Here is a 22,500-nt window from a genome sequence, read left to right on the forward strand (position 1 = left end):
TTACTGTAGTATGTAGTTCCAAAGACGTGGAACCATAAAAGTGATGCATTGAGAACTGTTCCCAGGGGGAGAGAATAAAAGGGAGCGCTTCACAGACAGACCACAGCCCAGGAGAGCATCATTAAACCGGCTGCACCCTCATCCTACGTAAACACACTGAGCTAGAACAGCCTACATAGAAATGTATTCAAGCGTACATTGCACGCGCGCGCACGTGTGTGCGCACACGCACACACACACACACACACACACACACACACACACACACACAGGTCTCAAATTATCCCCTCACATCACCACCTCTGATTTCCAGTGGGTGCTGCCTGAGGGTGGAGTGGTGTGCGTGTGTGTGTGTGTGTGTGTGTGTGTGCGCGCGCCTGCGTACGTACAGTATGTGTGTGTGTGTGTGTGCGAGAGAGAGAGACAGAGAGAAAGAGAGAGGAAAAGAGCGAGAGAGACGTGCATGTGTGTACATAAGTGCATTATTGATGCGACCCTGTCAGGCGAATAGGGAACATATCAAAGTCAGTGATGAGGTAGCCTCGCCACCCAGAGAGAGAGAGAGAGAGAGAGAGAGAGAGAGAGATAGACAGACAGAGAGGGAGAAGGATAGAGAGACACAGAGAGATAATACCAAGCTCTCCTGTCTCTGTACATAGCCACTAAATCATCAATGCCACCTTTGTTGTTTTACATGGAACCAAACAAAGCCACCTCCGTGTGTGTGCTTTTACATGGCATGCCGTCGTTCTGGAATCAGAGGCATGATGTGTAACATGACAGTGTCAGCGCCTAGTGTTCCACTATGCTGCTATGCTTTAAGACAGCAGTTGTCCTAGATACTATTTTCCTTCATTTTCCTTCACCCAGCGACATAAAGGCATTTTTTTCCGCAGATATGGGGGTCCACGGCCAAATATATATCATTTTGGGTGGTCCTTGACATGAAAAAGTTTGAGCACCACTGATATAGAAACATACGTTTTTCAGGTTAGGATTTAGAAGACATTGAATGGGTTACAAGGGTTGTTGGAACAACATATGTTAAGGAGGGAAGACCACACCTGGTAACAGCGCATCTGATAACATCTCCTCCCCCTGGATAATCTGATCTCTATTGATAAGTCTCTCCCTATACTCACCTCCTCCCCTCTCTCACCTGTCACCAATCCCATCTGATAACCACTCCTCACCTGATCACCTGTCACCAATCCCTCTTCCATCTGATACCGCCGCCCTCGCTCACCTGTCCATCTGATAATATAACCCTACAGCAACCATTGTCTTCCTCCTATCCATTCATTTCTCAGGTTCCTGATGGGGGTTTTCTGACTAGTCCAAAGAAGCTCAAGCTCGAATGGGATTGGGCGCCACACTCAACAACAGACCCCTAGCCGAATACCCAGGGTTCTTTTCTGCCTCCCCTGTACTTTTCTGCCCCCACAGTACCTCTGAACCACAGTTGCCTCGCCCACTCCTCATGCCATCGTCTTCCTCCTCGTCCCCTTCACTCCTCACAATCCTCTCACTCACCTCTTCATTTTCCACATTCAATAAGTAAACAAACAGCCCAAAATGAGGTATTGTTTGAAGGTGCGACCTGTCTGCTCCACCTCTCTCTGTCCCTCCCTCCCTCCCTCTCCTCAGCCTCCCTCCTTCACCTTAATGTCCTTCACATCGCTTCCAGACCAACAGACTGAGAGGGAGCGGTGTGTGTGTGTGTGTGTGTGTGTGTGTGTGTGTGTGTGTGTGTGTGTGTGTGTGTGTGTGTGTGTGTGTGTGTGTGTGTGTGTGTGTGTGTGTGTGTGTGCGCGCGCGCGAGCGTACATGCGTGCATGTATGTGTGTGACGGTGGGGGCAGTGGTGGCACAAGTTTCCATGACGACCAAACTGAACGCCGGCTTTCCGACTGAATGTGTGTGTGTGTGTGAGTGGGTGGCTTTGTGTGTGTGTGTGTGTGTGTGTGTGTGTGTGTGTGTGTGTGTGTGTGTGTTGTTGAGTCAAGACCTGCACAGTAGGGAGACTCCACCGTGGTTGTTTTTCCACTTTCACAGAGGGTTCCAAGAATTTTGCATGCTTCACACATAATCACACCGCACGCTCACACTGCTGAAACATACTGCGGCAACAATGTTTTACACCCTTTTAACAGTCAACGGAAATGTGTGTATAGGGATTTGGCAATCACAGGAGAATTGACAATGGATCTAATGGATGTAATAATTTAAAACAATGTTTCAGTCCATTCCAACCAGCAACAAAAAATACCTTCAAACAAACTGAGATGGAATCACTTCTATAACCCATACGCCCTGCTGGGCTCCACACAAACACCTCTCTGGTTCTAATGCCAGCTTTAAAGGCAGCCACTGTTAGTTCAGACAGATTCTACGAATTGTATGTGCAAATGTACTGGGGCAAATAAAACGACAGCAACAACAACTGGGCAAACAACACCAAAGCCCTGACCCAGAGTGGATGTAAAACGATGTGCAAAGCTAGAAGCCGTCTCATTACAATCAGTGGTGTAAAGTAACTACTGCAAGTACATTTACTTAAGTACTTTGAGGTATTTGTACTTTACTGGAGTATTTCCAATTTCCTATACTTTTACTTCTACTCCACTTCACCTCAGAGGCAAATGTTGTACTTTTACTCCACTACAATTATTTGAAAACTTTAGTTACTCGTTACTTTTCAGATATACATCTTTATATTATAAAACATACATTAACCACTTTAGCCCTATCTTATACATAGGCTATTTGAAAATATCCGATCTACAAGCTCACAACGCGTCGCATCAAATTCAAGTAAATTTTGAATTCTGTACTTTTTCCACCACTGATTACAATAGAATGTAAAAGAATGTGTCCCATAAAAAGGTCTGCTTTTTTTTGGTTTGTTTGCAAGAAAGTGACGCTCTTAAGTGAACCAGGGCTGTCAAAATGACAGAATCCTATCTCTTGATGACAAAATTAGTGACGCTAACCATCCATGAGGTATACTTTAAGAATGATTCATAATAATTAGAAGGACAAAGCATTATTACTAGACCAAAACAGGTGGGTGTATCACAGTATGGATAACATAATCGTCTCTGTCAAGCGTGGAAACCTCATATGTCCAAAACTGTTACTTTTCAGGATTCAAATTCAAAAATAGCAAAAGTAGCAGATCTACAAGCAAGATTGTGGAATCCTTACTTTATTTTTTGCTTAATTGTTTTGTTGCTTTTTCTGCCTTTATTGATTGTATACAGTAGTTTGACAGGAAATGGGGGGAGAGAGATGGGGAGTGACACGCAGCAAAGGTCGTCGGGAAAGGGATTCAAAAACGCGACACACTGGTGCCCGGACCGCTACGCTAGCGGCCCGGGCCGATCTGCTATTTTTTGATGCTTTTGAGAGATGCTGCAGTATGATCAATAAGGGTGTTAATTTACGGAAAAACACAAAAAGTTAGAATATGGAGATAAGAGGTTTCTGCCGGTCAGCAACGGTGAAGGTGAATGTTTTCAGCCCTATAACCTGAGTGAGGAAAGTCACGTCCTACAGTGATGGATCTTGGGTGATGCGGTGAAGTGACATTTGACTTCACGCTGAGCGCTGCGGTTCCCTGGGGACCATTTTGATTGGACTGTTACCAGGACAATGATAGTGCATGCTGGGAGACAAGACAGACCTCTTTTCTCCGTCTCTCTCTCTCTGTCACACTCACCTTCCAATTTATATGTCCTCTTAGTATCGGCTATTTCTTTTATATTACCCCGAGCCATGTCCCTGTTTTTAAAACTACAGTCTAAGCTCAAGGTTGACCCATCTACGGCATGACATTCACAAACTCCCAGTGGGCTCTACTGGTGACCATACTGGCTGAACTGGTTTCAAACATGTCTATGGCCATGGTAAGGCAAACTATTCTGGTAGCGTCCAACATGTCTAGACACATAAACACACATACGGTACACCTCCCCACGCACGCACGCGAGCGCGCACACACCACACACACGCGCGCATCCGCACACACGCACACACGCTTCAGGCATAACTTCCACACGCACACGCATGGCTGGCGTGGCGGTAGGCCTTGGCTGCTGCCAAGCGACTCAGGACTCTGCAGACCAGGGATGCTTATAGCTGTCCATTAGCTGCTCTGAGCCCAGAGGAGAAAGTGGGTCAGAACTGTGGGAGAAGTGTGACTCACAAAGACACACACACACACACACACACACACACACACACACACACACACACACAGTGACCTGCTCATATCCTTACAGACACACACACACACACACACACACACACACACACACACACACACACACACACACACACACACACACACAGTGACCTGCTCATATCCTTACACACACACACACACACACACACACACACACACACACACACACACACACACACACACACACACACACACACACACACACACACACACACACACACACACACACACACACAAATTATCTATGTTTTTATATTATCTTTGTCCTGGTTACTCATGCCCTCGTCCATTAGCCCCCAGTGGAACTCCAAACACAGACTCTCCGTCCCGCCCCCCCCCCCCTACCCCCCCACAGACCCATGTCCCCATCACGTCCATTCTCTCTAGACATCCATCAATCAAACTGCTGACTCCTACGTGCGTCACGCAGGCAGAAGAACACACAGTGACGTGGCATCTTTGATCATCACCATCAAAATCGTTTATGTGGAATAACTGGAATATGGATGTGGTTGAGATGGTGAGGGTCGCACACGCACACGCACACACGCACACACACACACACACACACACACACACACACACACACACACACACACACACACACACACACACACACGCCTCGAAGTGGTAACGTGTAAATAAGGAACTGCAGTAGAGAGTGGGCGGCTCAGCTGTATGCCAAACTGACCGATGCTGGTTTGAATCTCTCTATAAGATCAATAAAAGGCTAGTGAATGTACACTGGCTACGCTGGGAAGACATGAGCGGGGGGACATCGTCAAAGTGGCCCCTCGCCAGACCAAGACCATACTGCTGCAACCATAGAGTTTAAATAATAGAGAGGTAACCGGAAATCCCCGCCCAGTCACTTGTATAATGGAGTTGCTCACCCAGCGCATACTCCATTTTTACCCCTTCTTCCAGGTTGGGGAAGTTTGATGGGCGGGGCCTATCTGGGGCCTGGGTTAGTAGTGTCACCTCCGTACGAAACCCATTTTGGCTCGTTCAGGTGTCTGGACCCAGCTGTACTAAGCTGCAGTATCAGAATCGTTCCAACATGTCCATTGCGCTTCACTTCTCCCTCTCGGTTCTGGGGGCTATAGCTTGGCTGCAACCCGGGGCCTCCCGTCTCATGCCTCTCGCCTGGTTCGACAGTGGCAGCTACACACAGGGACAAAATTGCCGAGGCAAACTACTATAATGAATTCCGAGTTGGGTTTTCCATTTTCTAGGAGGGCAGGGGTAGACTTATGAATAATGAATGAGCCAAATAGCCTCATGTTCATAGTCATCCATCCGTGCCGACAGAAGCGAGCTTGAGCCTGAGCGAGGTGGTAGTAGCAGAGTGAATGCCCGCTATAGCCCCGCTGTCGACTCAGCGCCGTGTTGCATACCCATAGGCTGGGAATGAGTTCTGACCCATTTCAAAATGCGCATAATATTTGACAATGAGTCAACATGGGCCGCATCTAGAAATATTGATGTTAAACATATTTTTGGATCCGAAACTTTGACATTCAATGTATCCATGGTTTGCAGAAATGTAAAACACCAATATTATTGTCCGCGATTCACGAGGAACGATGCGAGACAGGAACAATGTAATTTGTGTTCCCAGAAGTTCTCGCATAAAAATGGGAGGAGGAACAATGCAAGTTGGGAATGCATGCCCCACCCGGTTCCGCAATACACGCTGTACCCATTGTCAGAGTCCTTGTCCCTTTTATGCCCATATATGTACATCCCCAATGTCTTCAGTATATATGGGCATATCGGTTGGATCGGATGAATTTGTACTTCCATGTACTGTTGTTCTCATGTCTTACTAAATAAAGTATATCAATCAATCAATCAATCAATCAATCAATCAATCGGCGGTTCTGGACAACCGCATGTCCGACCAATTCCATGGCAGGCACCGCACTCCTGCCGAGTTTGCTTTGAAGTAGATCGGTTGGGCGGTTCTCGGGATACGTGGACTACATACACACTCACACGCGCACGCACGCAAGCACATGCGCAGAGATTTCATTCATTTGTAGTAGGATAAGTCTCTCCCAAAATGTGCAAGGTAAGTTTTACATAACAGTAAAAAGAGACTTCTGAAAAGATTATATTTTGAACATTAGAAGGGGCCGTGGCCTTAGCGTAACAGATGACACCTATAATGAGGCATGCAATGGGAGGCTCCAGGTTGCAGCAATAATAGAGCGCTGAAGTCTGACACTGCCGCTAGAGGCCGCTATCGCCTATGTCACAGAGTTATTTTTACGGGGCCAGAGCTCTGCTCTGGAACCGTATTGTTATTGGCAGTATTCTGTCACTTCTTCTTCTTCTGCCACTTTTCGCAGTTCTGGCTGAACCGTGCAGTCGCTTTTTACGAAACTCGGCCATATGGTAGATGGTCATGAAAAACGATCAAGAAATAATTCTCACAATCTTTCGTCCAAAGGTGGCGCTATAGCACTCAATTGAAAATGGCAACTTTGAACAGGTACAACTCATGCCCTGTTTGACCTACAGCCATGAAACTTGGATACACATATGCGTCTCCTCATGCTGAACAACTTTCACCCTCTGACTTTTGACCTCTGACCTTTAGATCTCCCACCATTTTGAATTATATGAAAAACAGTCATTGGCTCCTAACTTCTGCATTTTTTCACTTATGGAAAATCCGTTGGAAATTTTTGTAGGCAGAGGTCCAAAGTTCAAGTGTGAAACGTTTCGTGCAGATTGCTCAAAAATCCCAGGAGGAGATAGATTTTAACTATTACAGTTTTATGAAAATTATTCATCTGTGCCTAAAACATACATGCAGACTCACATTTCTTTGAAACTTTGCAGAAATGTACAGGGTCATTCCAAATATCACTGAAACCAATCTTACTCCAATTGGCCAAAAGGGGGCGCTATAGCAATTTTTTGAAAAGGCAGACTTTAAACAGGCATAAGTCATGCCTCGTTTGGCCGAAAGTCGTGAAACTTGCTTACACATGTGCCTTGACTCATGAGGAACACACGTATCGATTTGACCATTAAGCTCCGCCCTTAGATTTTCCGCAATTTTGAGCAGTTTGAAAAATACTTGTTTTTGCCAGTTCTGGCTTAACCGTGCATACGCTTTTTACGAAACTCGGCCATATGGTAGATGCTCATGAAAAACTACCAAGAAATAATTCTCACACTCATTCGTCAAAGGGTGGCGCTATAGCACTCAATTGAAAGTGCCAACTTTGAACAGGTACAACTCATGCCCTGTTTGACCTACAACCATGAAACTTCGATACACACATGCGTCTCTTCATGCCCGACAACTTTCGTGGTCTGACTTTTGACCTCTGACCTTTAGATCTCCCACCATTTTGAATTATATGAAAAACAGTCATTGGCTCCTAACTTCTGCATTTTTTCACTTATGGAAAATCCGTTGGAAATTTTTGTAGGCAGAGGTCCAAAGTTCAAGTGGTAAACGTTTCGTGCAGATTACTCAAAAATCCCAGGAGGAGATAGATTTTAACTATTACAGTTTTATGAAAATTATTCATCTGTGCCTAAAACATACATGCAGACTCACATTTCTTTGAAACTTTGCAGAAATGTACAGGGTCATTCCAAATATCACTGAAACCAATCTTACTCCAATTGGCCAAAAGGGGGCGCTATAGCAATTTTTTGAAAAGGCAGACTTTAAACAGGCATAAGTCATGCCTCGTTTGGCCGAAAGTCGTGAAACTTGCTTACACATGTGCCTTGACTCATGAGGAACACACGTATCGATTTGACCATTAAGCTCCGCCCTTAGATTTTCCGCAATTTTGAGCAGTTTGAAAAATACTTGTTTTTGCCAGTTCTGGCTTAACCGTGCATACGCTTTTTACGAAACTCGGCCATATGGTAGATGCTCATGAAAAACTACCAAGAAATAATTCTCACACTCATTCGTCAAAGGGTGGCGCTATAGCACTCAATTGAAAGTGCCAACTTTGAACAGGTACAACTCATGCCCTGTTTGACCTACAACCATGAAACTTCGATACACACATGCGTCTCTTCATGCCCGACAACTTTCGTGGTCTGACTTTTGACCTCTGACCTTTAGATCTCCCACCATTTTGAATTATATGAAAAACAGTCATTGGCTCCTAACTTCTGCATTTTTTCACTTATGGAAAATCCGCCGCTTTTGTTTTGTCGGCAAAGGTCCTAAGTTCATGTGTAAAATGTTTTGTGCAGATTACTCAAAAATCCCAGGAGGAAATAGATTTTAACTATTGCAGTTTTATGAAAATTATTCATCTGCCCCTAACACATACATGCAAGACTCACATTTCTTTGAAACGTTGCAGTAATGTAGAGAGTCATTCCAAATATCACTGAAACCAATCTCACTCCAATTGGCCAAAGGGGGGCGCTATAGCAATTTTTTGAAAATGCAAACTTTAAACAGGCAAAAGTCATGCCTCGTTTGGCCGAAAGTCGTGAAACTTGCTTACACTTGTGCCTTGACTCATGAGGAACACATCTATCGCTTTGACCAGTAAGCTCCGCCCTTAGATTGTCCGCAATTTTGAGCAGTTTGAAAAACACTTAAACCCAGGATTTTTCAGCTATTTGCGTGAAACTGTATCATCTGTGTGATCTCCTTTCTCACAGTTACTTGTCTGTTGGTCCAATGGCGTCTCCCTTAAATAAATGCCTCACAATCTCAAGGTTGCCAGTTCAAGCCTCACTTGATTTAAGTTGAATTGCAGACTTAATTTAAGTTGAATTGCAAACGACATGACTGTATCAATGAATACATGTGCAAATGGTAAAGATAACCTGAAATGCTTATTTGAGAGTACGTTTTTTCAACGTATGACATACTTCATTCAAAAAAATAGCTGATCTACAATCTCACAACTTTTCATGGTTTGTGAGCTTGTAGATCGGCTACTTTCACTAGTTTTGGTTCTGAGGAGATGTACAATTTCTTCATTGGTAAATGGTTTGTGAACGAGTGATCTTACTGTTAGTGAAACAGGGGCTTGGTTCATGAAAGAAGGCAAGAGTTTATGATCTTCAACAGACAATATCAGTCTGGACAAAGCTATAGCACTATAGGTAGTGTTGCAGCCTATTAGTCTGAAGGTTGAGAGTTCGAATCCTGTTAATGGCAGTAGGTTGAGATGTCCAATCAAACCATTATGTTTCCATCTCTCTCTCTCATCAATCTATTGTTTCCATGTCACTCTCTCTCTCTTCAATCTATTCCGTTTCCATGTCTCTCTCTCTCTCTATTCACTGGCCCCGTATTATCGCTGCTTGCAGCTATATTTTTCTATTGGAATTCCCATAGGGAAAGTTTAGATCGCGTCATATAAGAACTGTGTTCCAAAAATAAACAAATCAGCAGGGCGCTTTTACTCATATTATGGATATGAAGTATCAGCTGACGGTGAAAATATTTCTACCCCCTAAAAAAATCTCCAAACACAGACGTCAAATGTAATTCAATATCATAAATGACACAGAGTCACATACCTGATAGTCTCACGTAGCCAGACAACTATTCCATAATCTCCGAATGCCATATATAGAGTCTGGAAATACACCTCCCGAAATCAGAGACAGGAAGCTGGCATCTGCTCGTCATTTCCGTTCACGAATATATATTTTTGAAATATCTTCATTATACACTTTTCTGGGGAATTTCCATTTCTGATAAGCAGCAAGCTATATAACTTCAGAACTTCCGTGCTGCAGACTGTATGACGGAAGCATTTGCAAATTGTGGGAGGCAACAGTCTGGCACGTGAGACTACACACCTGACGATGTCACCGGGCTGATTTGTTTATTTTTGGAACACAGTTCTTATATGACGTGATCTAAGATTTCTCCCATGGGAATTCCAATAGAAAAATAACTGTGACCCAGGGGTAGAGGGAGTGACGTCAGGACTTCGGTACTCTATACTTATATATATATATATAGTTACAGGGACCCCCTAGTGGCCATTATGCTGGTACTGCATGTTTCATTAGGATTCAGGAAAGCCAGTCCAGTCGATGCAATAACCCACCTCATCTACAATGTCACACAGGTCACAGGTCACACCCTGTACGCTGGAAATAGAAACACCAGACTTGTTTAGGAACATTCCTGTGATTTGGCATGCCTCCAAGCTTTACTAATAAGGGAGCAGAGGGGGGAACTAGGCCACAAACAGGAATGGTGTTAGCAGAGGAGAGGAGAGGAGAGGAGAGGAGAGGAGAGGGTGAGAGTTTTTTTGGGGGGGTACAGGGAGAATGACAGAGGGCTCAAGTCAGTTAGTGTTGGTTGCAGTACTGGATGTTCTGACCATGACAACCTGCATGCCTGTTAGTAACAAGCTGTCAGATTATGGACAACATGTACAGCAGTGCTGCTGTGGGACAGACAGACAGGTGGCTGTGGAGGTGGGACAGACAGGTGGCTGTGGACAGACAGGTGGCTGTGGAGGTGGGCAGGGCTCCGTTTTAGCAAGACACAGTGAGAGACTCACAATAGCATCCAATTTGAACCTGTTGATCATCATCATCCCCCACATTACATTCATTGTTCATTTGAATGATTGTAGCGGCCCGAGAACCTTTTTGCTTTGGCAAATATGCTGCTATACAGAACAGTGTGTGTGTGTGTGTGTGTGTGTGTGTGTGTGTGTGTGTGTGTGTGTGTGTGTGTGTGTATGTGTGTGTGTGTTTGTGTGTGTGTGCGTGCGTGTGCGTGTGTGTGTGCCATGTGTCCTATGTCAGGAGTATTGTGAAAGTGGGGAGTGGACAAAATAGCTGTCCCCAATTTTGGCAGGAAAGGAAAAATGGAATGAATGCAATTTCCCTCAAAAGTGTGTGTGTGTGTGTGAGTGTGTGTGTGTGTGTGTGTGTGTGTGTGTGTGTGTGTGTGTGTGTGTGTGTGTGTGTGTGTGTGTGTGTGTGTGTGTGTGTGTGTGTGTGTGTGTGTGTGTGTGCGTGCGAGAGTGCGTGTGTTTGCATGCGTACGTGTGCGTGAAATAACATCACTCTGTGTTCCAAGCTGCAGTGGCACAGTAACCTAGCATGAATGCTGGCTTAGAAGGTCTGGGATAAAACAAACTCCACTAACATTGATAATGTTGTATGTATGTATACACAGTAAGTTCCTGTATGATAGCATATCGGCTGAAAGTCAAGAAGGACCCAGCGCACACACACACACACACACACTGAGAGTGTGTGATGAAGCACACAGACTGGATAGCACCCTGCAACGGCCCAGCAGGTGTTTCACCCATTCAATCCAGGAACGCAACTGTGTCATGTCTTATTTCTTTGGCTATTCAAAAATAGTAGATATATAAGCTTGTAGAAAAAAAATTGTGAGAATGAGTGCAAATCTTTGAATATACAGTATATATTTTTTGAAGTGAACATTTGTAAAATATTTAGTTCCAGGGACCCCCAGAAGCAAACGATTTGAGTTACAAATGTTCCCTTTAAAAATATACACATTCAAAGATTCGCACACATTTTCACGATTTTTCAAAAAATAGCAGATCTACAAGCTCATAGCGCGGCACTCTGTGCCGCGCTATGAGCTTGTAGATCTGCTATTTTTCAATAGCCCAAAGAAATCTTAAAATGACACACAGATGCGATCCCGGATTGAATGGCGACAATAGAAGCTTGTAAACGTTGACGCCTGCCACACACCAGCAATGCACCAATGAGCCAACGACAGGGCTTACCATCATCTTCAGATGAGCCATCGTCCTATAAAAAATGACAGTCACACACACACACACACACACACACATAAAGGATATAGGGAATGGTGGAACGCAACGTAAACAACACACACAAGCATGAACTCGCATAATCGTTACCGTCGGGTCAGACGCCTCGTCTCCGTATTATTCGAACTTTTTTTTTCCGTTAATTTGCGATTTACTTGATCTAGGCCTGACCTCGGTTAGTCGAATAGTCGACTAATCAGTCGAGGGGAGTCTTAGTCGACTGCTAATGTCTTAGTCGAATTATGAAAAAAAATAGGATATATACATCGTGATTTATTGGGAGAAACCAAGCAAGAATATGTTAAATCAGTCAATCTGCCAATATCAGTTTTGATAATTCAAAAAATATGTATATATATATTTTTTTCGACTATTAGTTGACTATAGGCAACATTTGGCCAATCAGATTCGACTATAGAAATCCTTAGTCGGGGACAGCCCTAACTTGATCATACTGCAGCGTCACACCAAAGCATCAAAAGTATTTCTATATTGCAGTATTGATACTTTTACTTAAGTAAAATATCTTTCGCCACTGCATGAGAACACATGGTCCTGTCAGAGCAGATCAGGCTAGTCACACTCAGATATTCAGCCAGGGGACAGATCCCATGACAGTGACACATGACATGATGATGTGCCATCCCACTGCCTTTTAGTTCAGTGGCTCTTAAAGTGGGGTCCGAGGACCCCCAGGGGTCCTTGTGGGAGATTCCAGGGGGTCCCCCAAAAATAGCAGATTTACAAATCTACAATCTCTCAGCACGTCACAAGCTTTCTTTTAAGAATATCAAAAAATGTTTGGAAAAGTTTGACACAAACATTTTCAGATGGGGGTCCGCAGCATGAAAAAGGTTTGAGAATTCAGTGTTTTAGTTTATTTCTTACCTTGGGCTTCTCATCCTGGATAAGCTGTCGAACGTCCTTGTGTTTCTCTACAAGCCTCTCCTGCCTTTTGCTCTGAGCATCCTCCAGCTATGGACACACACACACACACACACACACACACACACACACACACACACACACACACACACACACACACACACACACACACACACACACACACACACACACACACACACACACACACACACACACACACACACACACACACACACGCACGAAGCATGCTTACTTGTAAAGCATTTTGTGATTTTCAAAAGTGCAATAAAATGTTCATTATTATCTACAGTTAAGTATTTCAAAACCTGAGATGTTTTCGGCCTATGTATGATGACTGCAATCATTAATTGATCACTGGAGATCATTGTTGCAACACTACACGCTGTGAACTTGTAGATCGGCTATTTCCGGCGACAAGGTTTTGTGTAAGGGGGAAAAAAGAGAGGTCCTAGTATAGAGCCCTTTGGCCTCCAGTCAACAAAGTAGGCTAAGGTTTAAGTGGTTAAGTAAAATCTTAAGCAGAAAAACTAAGGATAAGACTAAGCACTAATAAGCACTGCAGAAGGTTTTCTCTCTCACCCTCTTGATGAACTGCACCACCTCGTTGACGAATGATCTGTTGATCTCCAGCTTCTCCCTGAGGACAGAATTACAACAGTCAAATGCAGGTAAGAAGAAATGCTAAACTAACATATTGTCCTGCACTGACATCTAGTGGTCATAAAATACAGCAACAGCACAGCACAGAGCAGGGAGCACACACAAGCTAATATCCTTGCTGGCAGGTCACATAAAAAAAATCGGTTCTGTTCAGCAGGGAACACAATTGGTACGGATAGTGTGTTCCTCTGCATTCGTTACGCATTCGTTTAACTCTTGAGAGCGTAAAATGAAACCAAATGGACCCGTAAGGGTCCATTTGGTTTCATTTCAAATATTTTTTTTAAAATGTTTTTCAGGAAACAGGATTTAGAAGGCGTTTTAGAATGGGCCTCAGGTCTACATGGGCTAGCAGAGCCCGTTTGTAAAAACAAGTAAAAAAGGCATTTCTATTTTATTTGGATAGGACCCTGAAGACAAAGAGACAAAGAGAGGAGGTGACATCTAAAAGAAGGTCCCTTTGCTGCAGGCGATTATGCACTCAGTGCATTAACCCATTCAATCCGGGGGACACATCTCTCAAGCTCATAGTGCGGCACCGAGTGCCGCACTATGAGCTTGTATATCTGCTATTTTTGTATAGCCAAAGAAATGTAAAATGACAAAGATGCGTCCCGGATTGAATGGGTTAAGAGAGGATCACAAAACTTTATTGATCCCTCAGGGGAAATGCTGTTAGTAGACAAAAGGTAGAATATGTAAATCGATAGAAACACAATCATCACACAAATGGAATGAAGGGATGAAACAATGAAGGAAGTATCGGACACTCACTCTTCCGTCAGGTTCTTGTCTTTGGACTTTGCTTCGTTAATCTTCTCCTGTCTTTTCTTGTCCATTTTCTTCTTCAGGTCTTTCTTCTCCCTGCAGATGGACAGAGGAAGAGGGACAGGAGATCATAACGAAACTGCTGAAAGATCACCACGACTGGTTCACTGTATGTGTGTTTCAATGCGTGTACTGTGTCCGTGTGTGCGAGTGCATGTGCGTGCGTGTGTGTGTGTGTGTGTGTGTGTGTGCGCGAGTGCGTGTGCGTGTGTGTGTGTGTGTGTGTGTGTGTGTGTGTGTGTGCGTGTGCGTGTGCGTGTGCGTGTGCGTGTGCGTGTGCGCACGCGAGTGCACGTGTAAAGGTGGTCTTACTTTTCACAGATGTCTCTTATCTTCTTGATTTGAGCACTCTGACATTCCTCCGCAATGGTGGTCAGTTTCTCCACCAGCTGCAGAAATAGAGAGAGAGAGCGAAAGAAAGAGGCAGAGAGAGAGAGAGAGAGAGAAAGAGGCAGAGAGAGAGAGAGAGAGAGAGAGAGAGAGAGAGAGAGAGAGAGAGAGAGAGAGAGAAAGAAAGAGTGAGAGAGAGAGACATAGAGAATATTTAGGTAAAAATAAATAAAGAACAGAGCAAACCTAACCTCTACACGCAAGCACAATCTATAAAATGACTAAAATGATATACTATATATACTATGTACTGTCGTGACTACTGTCACTAATGTGTGCTTATGTTTTTATGGTGTTGTTGGCGTGTGGTGGTTAATGACATTTCTCTCTCAGGCTCTTGGGGGATAAATAAAGTTAATCAAATCAAAAGAAATATACGGTACATATAATATAAGGACAAAAACGTCTTTCAATTCTCAGCAGTCAGACTGTGCAAAACCCTCAAGCTGTTTGTCATTATTTACTTGAATAAACGCTCAGCCGCTGTGGCTGTGCTGGTTTTTCTTTTTTTCCCACAGTCAGTGGTGGAAAAAGTACTCAAATTCTTTACTTAAATAAAAGCACCAATACTGCAAAATAGAAATACTCTGTTACAGGTAAAACTCCCAAATTAAAAATTTACTTCAGTAAAAGTACAAAAGTATTGGCATCAAAATGTACTTAAAGTACCAAAAGGAAAAGTACAAAAATATTTTGAAAATAGCAGATTTACAAGCTCGCGACGAATTGTGAGCTTGTAGATCGGCTATTTTCAAATAGTGTATGTATAAAATAGGGCTAAAGTGGTTAATGTATGTTTTATAATATCATAATTTATATCTGAAAAGTAACTATTAACTAACGTTTTCAAATAATTAGAAATTGGAAATACTCAAGTAAAGTACAAATGCCTCAAAATTGTACTTAAGTACAGTGCTTAAGTAAATGTACTTAGTTACTTTCCACCACTGTAAATCAGGCATACAGTAAGTGATTCACTGGTCTGAGCCTGTGGACAGAGAGTCAGCAGGTAATACAACATGCCAGGACAAGCCCCTGTGTGAGTGTGAGTGTGTGCGCGTGCGCGTGCGTGTGTGTGTTCGTTATCCAGGGGATAAGACAATAATTGCTTAGCTAGAGCTTGTGCGTATGTACTGTATGTTTGTGTTGGTCTTACGGGCATTACGTGTGTCTGTACGTCTGTGTCTGCCTGTGTCAGTAATATTAACTGCTTGTACATCTGTGTGTGAGTTTATGTCTGTCTGTTTGCAGGGATTGGCATTTATCGATTCGGACTCCATCAATCCCATTCTGTATCGACTCCTTTTTAACGGCACGGCCATAAAAAACGTCTAGAAGAGCGTTTGAATGTGTGTCTGACAAGTGTCTGTGTGCGTCCGTGGGTCATTTCACAAATCACTGGGCTGGTCAGCGCCAAAACGCTTGTGCATGCTGTCAGTAGGCCATGGAAGTGAATCTCCTAACCACTTAAACCCTATATGGTTGACCGGATTCCCTCAGGGCTCTGTCTTTTATCTTTTCTGTTATTGTGGGGAAAGCTTTCGACCTGCGACGCCTTGTGAACTTGTTGATCTGCTATTTTCAATGAAACTTTCCCCACAATACGGATGGTTTAAGTGGTTTTGCACATTTTGTGAATTCATAATCTCAGATCCACTGTCCTGCCGTAACCTCATCACAATCATCAAAATGATTGAAAAACAAACTTGGAGAACGTTGTTTGCAATGTACAGTCATCGATAAGAGAAATCGTTCATCTCACAGCTAAACGATTCCAGGGAATCTGACAATATGTGTGTGTGTGTGTGTGTGTGTGTGCGTACCAGTTTGATGTGCTCTCGTTTCTGGTACTTCTCACTGTAGTACTGCTCCTGCCTCAGCGTTAGCAGCTGTTGTTGCTGCTGTTCCTTCAGCTCAGACAGTCGAAGGCTGCAGTCCTGCTCCAGGTCACTCAGGTCCTGGTCCAGAGAGGACAGAGAGAGGTCCGACCGGCTGGACAGACGCACACGCACACGCACACGCACACACACACACACACACACACACACACACACAATTCACCATTTAAGATTCCTGTATTAACTCAGCTGTCGGGCAGAAACCTCTTATCTCTTAGAATTTACGCCCTACTTGATCATACTACAGCGTCAAACAAAAGCATCAAAAGTAGCAGATCTACAAGCGAACCGATGCATTTTGAGCTTGTAGATCTGCTACTTTTGAATTTGAATCCTGAAAAGTAGCAGTTTCTGTCCCAACCCCGACGCAATATACTGTAATCCTATTACGCAGAGTAATAAAACTCCAAACTCTACATAATAAAAAAATAAACGAAAGCCTCAGCAAATAGACACAGGCTACTTTCATGAGAACATACAGTACAGTAAATGTTATTATGTTATTATGTTTCAGTACAAATTCTGACATTATGAGTCAGTCTCTAATGTGTGGAGGGTAAATCTTATTAGCAGCAACAGCAGCAGCAGCAATATCAGAGCTTTTAAATGATTGAGCCATTATCTGCTAAGGCAAGCCTTATCTGCTACCACGAAGCAGCCCTGAACATTCTGTTATCTTCCCTGTGCAGTGATGTTCTTCTCAGCCCCCTGGTGGCGGCTGATTGTAATGTAGTGTTTGCTGCTGAGAGCCTCTGTTCTTCCCAGTGGAGGTTATTATGGGCTCCTGGGGGCTCCTGAACAGACCTTAGTGGACTGTGGAGCCAGTCTTATCATTCATTGTCATTCCACACACACCAGTCTCCTCCAGCCTTATGTCTTCAGTCATATTCAAGGGCTTTTAAAACTCAAACTCCTGTCACTTTCAGTTCAGCACAGCTGAGGTGTGTGTCACTGTCCAGCTGACGCTCGTTAATGTTACTTGCATCAAGGCAATTATGTTATGTTGAAGAATCAAATAGAACTACACCTAATCTAAGATTCCATCAAAGCCAAGACGTTTTTTACACAAACCCCTCTGGTATTATGTCATTTTTTGTTTGAGCTGTTGGAAATCACTAGGCTACGTTGGTCGTTAAAGTCCAGATGAAAACAATATGACTGAAATAATTTAGATAAAACTGTTTTTTTTATCGAATCGTGACCCCAAGAATCGGAATTGAATCGCACCGTGAGATGGCAGAAGATTCACAGCCCTAATAACTGTATGTTGAAACATGGGGCGAGACAGAGACAGACACAGTGCAGCAAAGAACGACAGGAACCATAAAGGAAAGACAGACAGGAAGACAAAAAGGAAGAAATGTAGGAAGGCAGAACGAAAGAGGGGGACAAAAAGATGGAAAGACAGGAAAGAAGAAAGGAAGAATGTCAGGAAGGCAGGACGAAATAGAGAAAGAAATAGATCATCTGATAGTTCATCTCACCAACCAGTTTCCCCTGTAATGTTTCAGATGTCTTTGTTCAGTTATCTTTTAATTCCTTCTTTTTCTTTCTTTCTCCCTTAATGTCTTTATCAGGACACCACAAAGGGAGGTAAATGTAAATTTCCCATCTGTTTTGTACATAATAGTGTTTGCATATGTTGATGACATATGTATTATTGTGTACATTTTGCATGCTATGCTGATGAATTGAATACATAGGACCACAATGGAAACAAGTCCCCGTGACCTTTTGTGTTATCCTTTTAGCCTGCCCTTAATCCATTAAGACCAGGAATGCATCCGTGTCATTTTAAGATTTCTATGGCTATTCAAAAAATATCAGATCTACAAGCTCATAGCACGGCACTCGGTGCCGCTCTACGAGCTTGTAGATCTGCTATTTTTTGGGTCGGTGGAGAAGACGAGAAGGAGGGAGGAGGAAAGAGGAGGAAGGAGGAAGAAGAAGAAGAAGAAGAAGGAAGAAGGAAGTGTGCTACCTACCTTTTCTTACCGTCTCGTTTGTGGGTCTTCAGCACGGCGGAGCGTCTCCTCTGGTGCTGGCTCTGCAGCTCGGCGCAGCGCGCCGCCTGCTCCTTGATGAGCTCGGACATCTTCTTCTGGTGTTTCCTCACCAGCTCCTTCATCTCCTTGTACTGCTTCCTCTGCTCGCGCACGAAGCCCTTCTGCTGCTTCAGCTCCTTCACCGTCTGAGCCTCCAGCTCTGGTGAGAAACGACGAGGAGATACGTACGGTTAGGCCTGTGTCACAATTATTACATAATAATCACTTCATCCATTAAGACCTGGATGAACGCATCTCTGTCATTTTAGATTTCTTTGGGCTATTCAAAAATAGCAGATCTACAAGCTCGTGGCACAGCAGAGTGCTGCGCTATGAGCTTGTAGATCAGCAATGTTTTTGAAAGAGGAGAGATGAGTAGAGAGAACGTTTCTATAAACTGTGTTGCTGGATTAAAAGAATCCTCCTGATAGTGATGTTTATTACAATAGAATTGCATCAGAAAATACAATGCACAAATGACTAATAACAAGAACATTAAGTAGTTGACCAAAGTCTGAGAAAAAGAAGCCTTGATGTAGAAATCTGAGAGTATGTGGAAACACAAAAACTAACTATGAGAAGACATAATAAATTCATAATGTTTTAAAGGAGACAGTCTTACCAGTGAGGACACTCTGAACCATGTCTTCAGTCTTTACCGCAGGCTTCAATGAGCCTGGTTCAGAACACACACACACGCACACGCGCACACACACACACACACACACACACACACACACACACACACACACACACACACACACACACACACACACACACACACACACACACACACACACACACACACACACACACACACACACACACACACACACACACACACACACAAAAAATAAGTACTACAATGTTTTTACTTAATGTAGTAATACAACGATGTAGAAATACTCTGTTAGAAGGAATTGAATTCAAAATGTTACTTGAGTTAAAAGCAAAACACTGGCATCAACAGCTACGTAGGGGGGCCGCAGTTCGATCCCGGGCTCCCCCAGAGTTAGTGTCGAAGTGTCCTTGAGCAAGACGCTGAACCCCTAATTGCTCCCGATGAGCAATTAGGGGTTCCGATAAGCAAACCTTGCATGGTTTCCTCCGCCATCGGTGTATGAATGTGTGTGTGAATGGGTGAATGTAATGCACAATCTATGTAAAGAGCTTTGGATAAAAGCGCTATATAAATGCACCATTTACCATTTTACGCAGAGTACCAAATGAACTAGTCCTCATTATGCAGAATGGCCCAATTCACAACCATTATTATTGGACTGTAATTAGTACTTTAATGTTGCAGCTGGCAAAGGTGGGGCTGATTTTAATTACTTTGGGTAGCTTAACCTAATACCTCATAATTCATCAGTTAATGTGAGTTTTGAATTGATGTGGGTTAATTATTAGTTATGGGACCTAGAGGCATAAATTGCTCAGCATGTCCAGAAATCTTTTCACTTTTCTAGGACAATGGGGGGCAGTGCTGAGCCTTTACACTGGTGAGTGGTTATTGTAGCGCCCCCTATTGGCCAATAAGTGGCCTGGAGCCATGGATTATCAGTGTGTTGAATTGGAGAAAAAAAATCCTAATGCATGAACAAGTTATTGGGCAAAATACAGGAGAATGATAAAATATAATTATAACAATAATACATTTTGTCCCCACTCCCAATATTTGCACATACTGTATCTCTCTGTCGGGTGGAAACCTCATATGTACAAAAGCAGCAGATCGACAAGCTCAAAACGCGCCGCTTCGCGCCGCGTTTTGAGCTTGTAGATCTGCTACTTTAGATGCTTTGGTGTGACGCTGTAGCATGATCGAGTAGGGCATTCATTTACGCAAAAACACACAAAGTTAAAACAAGGAGATAAGAGGTTTCTTACCGACAGCATCGATTATGTGAAATGTGTCCTCTGCAATTTACCCATCCTATACAGTAGCTACTAGTAGCAGTGAGCACCATTAATACAGTGCTGGTTATGTGTCTTGCCATCAGGGACACTTCAACGCATAGACTAAAAGGCTGGGCCACAAACCCGGGGACCTTCTTCTTCCCAGGCGGCCTCTCCTCTACCCACTGAGCTGCTATAGTACGACCGCCTTTGGTAAAAGGAATTCTAAGCAGATACAATAGGTTTCCCTGCATCAGTGGGAGCCTAAATATGAACAAATCTGCTGTATGTCAGATTTCCTGAAGACTGCAAAGACCAGCATTGTGAGTAAACAACTCACTGTGCTGCCTAAGGCTGTGGTCAGCAGAACCTCGTTCAGACACAATCCTCTGGGAGTCAATGCTGTGTGGGTGAACACTTCAACAATCAACACAACACTGACTTGTGTTGTCAGCGTGATGAAGTCACGCTGTACCCCTTCACATCTCAACACCATGTGTAATAATCTGCTCAAAAGCTATGTTGTCTTGGTAGGAAAAAGATTTACAGCAGTAAAGCCTAACTGATACTAACTTTGGAGTATGTAATAACACTGCCTGTGTGTACCTGTGTGTTCAGTACCTGTGTGTTCAGTACCTGTGTGTTCAGTACCTGTGTGTTCAGTACCTGTGTGTTCAGTACCTGTGTGTTTAGTACCTGTGTGTTCAGTACCTGTGTGTTTAGTACCTGTGTGTTCAGTACCTGTGTGTTCAGTACCTGTGTGTTCAGTACCTGTGTGTTCAGTACCTGTAGGTTGAGGCTGGTGTCCCCCACCCAGAGCGGGGGGTTTGGGGGTGATGATGGGGGTGTGGTTCAGTCCGTTCTCTGCTGGGAGCGCCGCCCTCTGGTCGACCTTTGGCTCCGAAGGGGCGTCGCCTCCTGCTTCCTCCTGCCAATCACATACACCTGTCTGTCACCACCTGACTGTCAACTAACACAGTGATTCTCAAACCTTTTTCATGCCAAGGACCCCCAAATTGATATATTATATCAATATATATATTGATATATATATTTGGCCACGGAACCCCAACATTTTTTTATTTTTTTTTCAAAAATAGTAAAAGTATTAATATAAAGTAAACACACTGTGGCCTCACCTTTACTAAATCCTTGCTGGCATGAATGTAAAGCTCACTATGTTAATACTCAATCTATATGATTCATCCTAAGTCTTTGAGGACCATCTGTGGTCTGAAAGCACAGCAATATAGTTCAGTATAAAAAAATATAAAATATAAATGTATGTAGCTACCTATATCTATAGCAAAAACTAAAACGACACAGGCTTTTTAAACCCTATATACTTCGTTGACCAGGGTCCCCCAGGGGTCTAATTTTGCCTAATGTTTGCCTATTTTCTCCAAATGTTTGACGAATGCTCACCTACTTATGACATGACCAGAATAGCAACACCAGGGTTCATATGGTTAACCACTTAAACCCCAGCATCCGTATTCTGGGAAAACCTTCGCAGAAAATAGCAGATCGACAAGCTCACAACACTGCGCCGCGCTGCGACGCGTTGTGAGCTTTTCAGCAACGACATTTAATGTAGAGTGATAACAGAAAATACAGTAGTATGGAGCCCTGAGGGACTCCGCTCAACAACATATGGGGTCTAAGTGGTTAATCCTTAAAGTGTTTTTCGGACGATAGAAATCTCTCCTTTGCGTGTCCGTTGGTACCTGCAGGACCCTGCGGGATAACTTGTAGACATAGCTCTGGTATCCCACTCTCAACATGGCCTCCTGTGTCCTTTATGCTGTCTCCTTACTGTAGGCTATGTCCTGA

The 22,500-nt window shown here is 43.5% G+C and overlaps 1 protein-coding gene across 4 annotated transcripts in view; it reads right to left on the reverse strand.

The window, feature by feature from the left end:
• Window positions 1–22,500, reverse strand: part of plcb1l (phospholipase C beta 1-like) — a 243,685-nt gene that overhangs the window by 18,710 nt on the left and 202,475 nt on the right. The window contains exons 25-34 of one of the 4 annotated variants that reach the window (XM_084082849.1): window positions 21,454–21,595; window positions 19,391–19,444; window positions 18,709–18,928; window positions 16,649–16,817; window positions 14,748–14,824; window positions 14,382–14,471; window positions 13,527–13,584; window positions 12,930–13,016; window positions 11,994–12,018; window positions 10,314–10,356 (exon numbers count right to left, since the gene is read on the reverse strand). In XM_084082849.1, the coding sequence (XP_083938975.1) occupies window positions 10,343–10,356; window positions 11,994–12,018; window positions 12,930–13,016; window positions 13,527–13,584; window positions 14,382–14,471; window positions 14,748–14,824; window positions 16,649–16,817; window positions 18,709–18,928; window positions 19,391–19,444; window positions 21,454–21,595 (936 nt within the window). In that variant the 3' untranslated portion in view covers window positions 10,314–10,342. Of the gene's footprint in view, window positions 1–10,313; window positions 10,357–11,993; window positions 12,019–12,929; window positions 13,017–13,526; window positions 13,585–14,381; window positions 14,472–14,747; window positions 14,825–16,648; window positions 16,818–18,708; window positions 18,929–19,390; window positions 19,445–21,453; window positions 21,596–22,500 lie in introns of those variants that run through there. The other 3 variants (XM_084082848.1, XM_084082847.1, XM_084082850.1) reach the window with 3 other exon arrangements.

This window comes from Gymnoscopelus microlampas (assembly GCF_963454915.1).
Source record: "Gymnoscopelus microlampas genome assembly, chromosome: 16".
Classification (NCBI taxonomy): domain Eukaryota; kingdom Metazoa; phylum Chordata; class Actinopteri; order Myctophiformes; family Myctophidae; genus Gymnoscopelus; species Gymnoscopelus microlampas.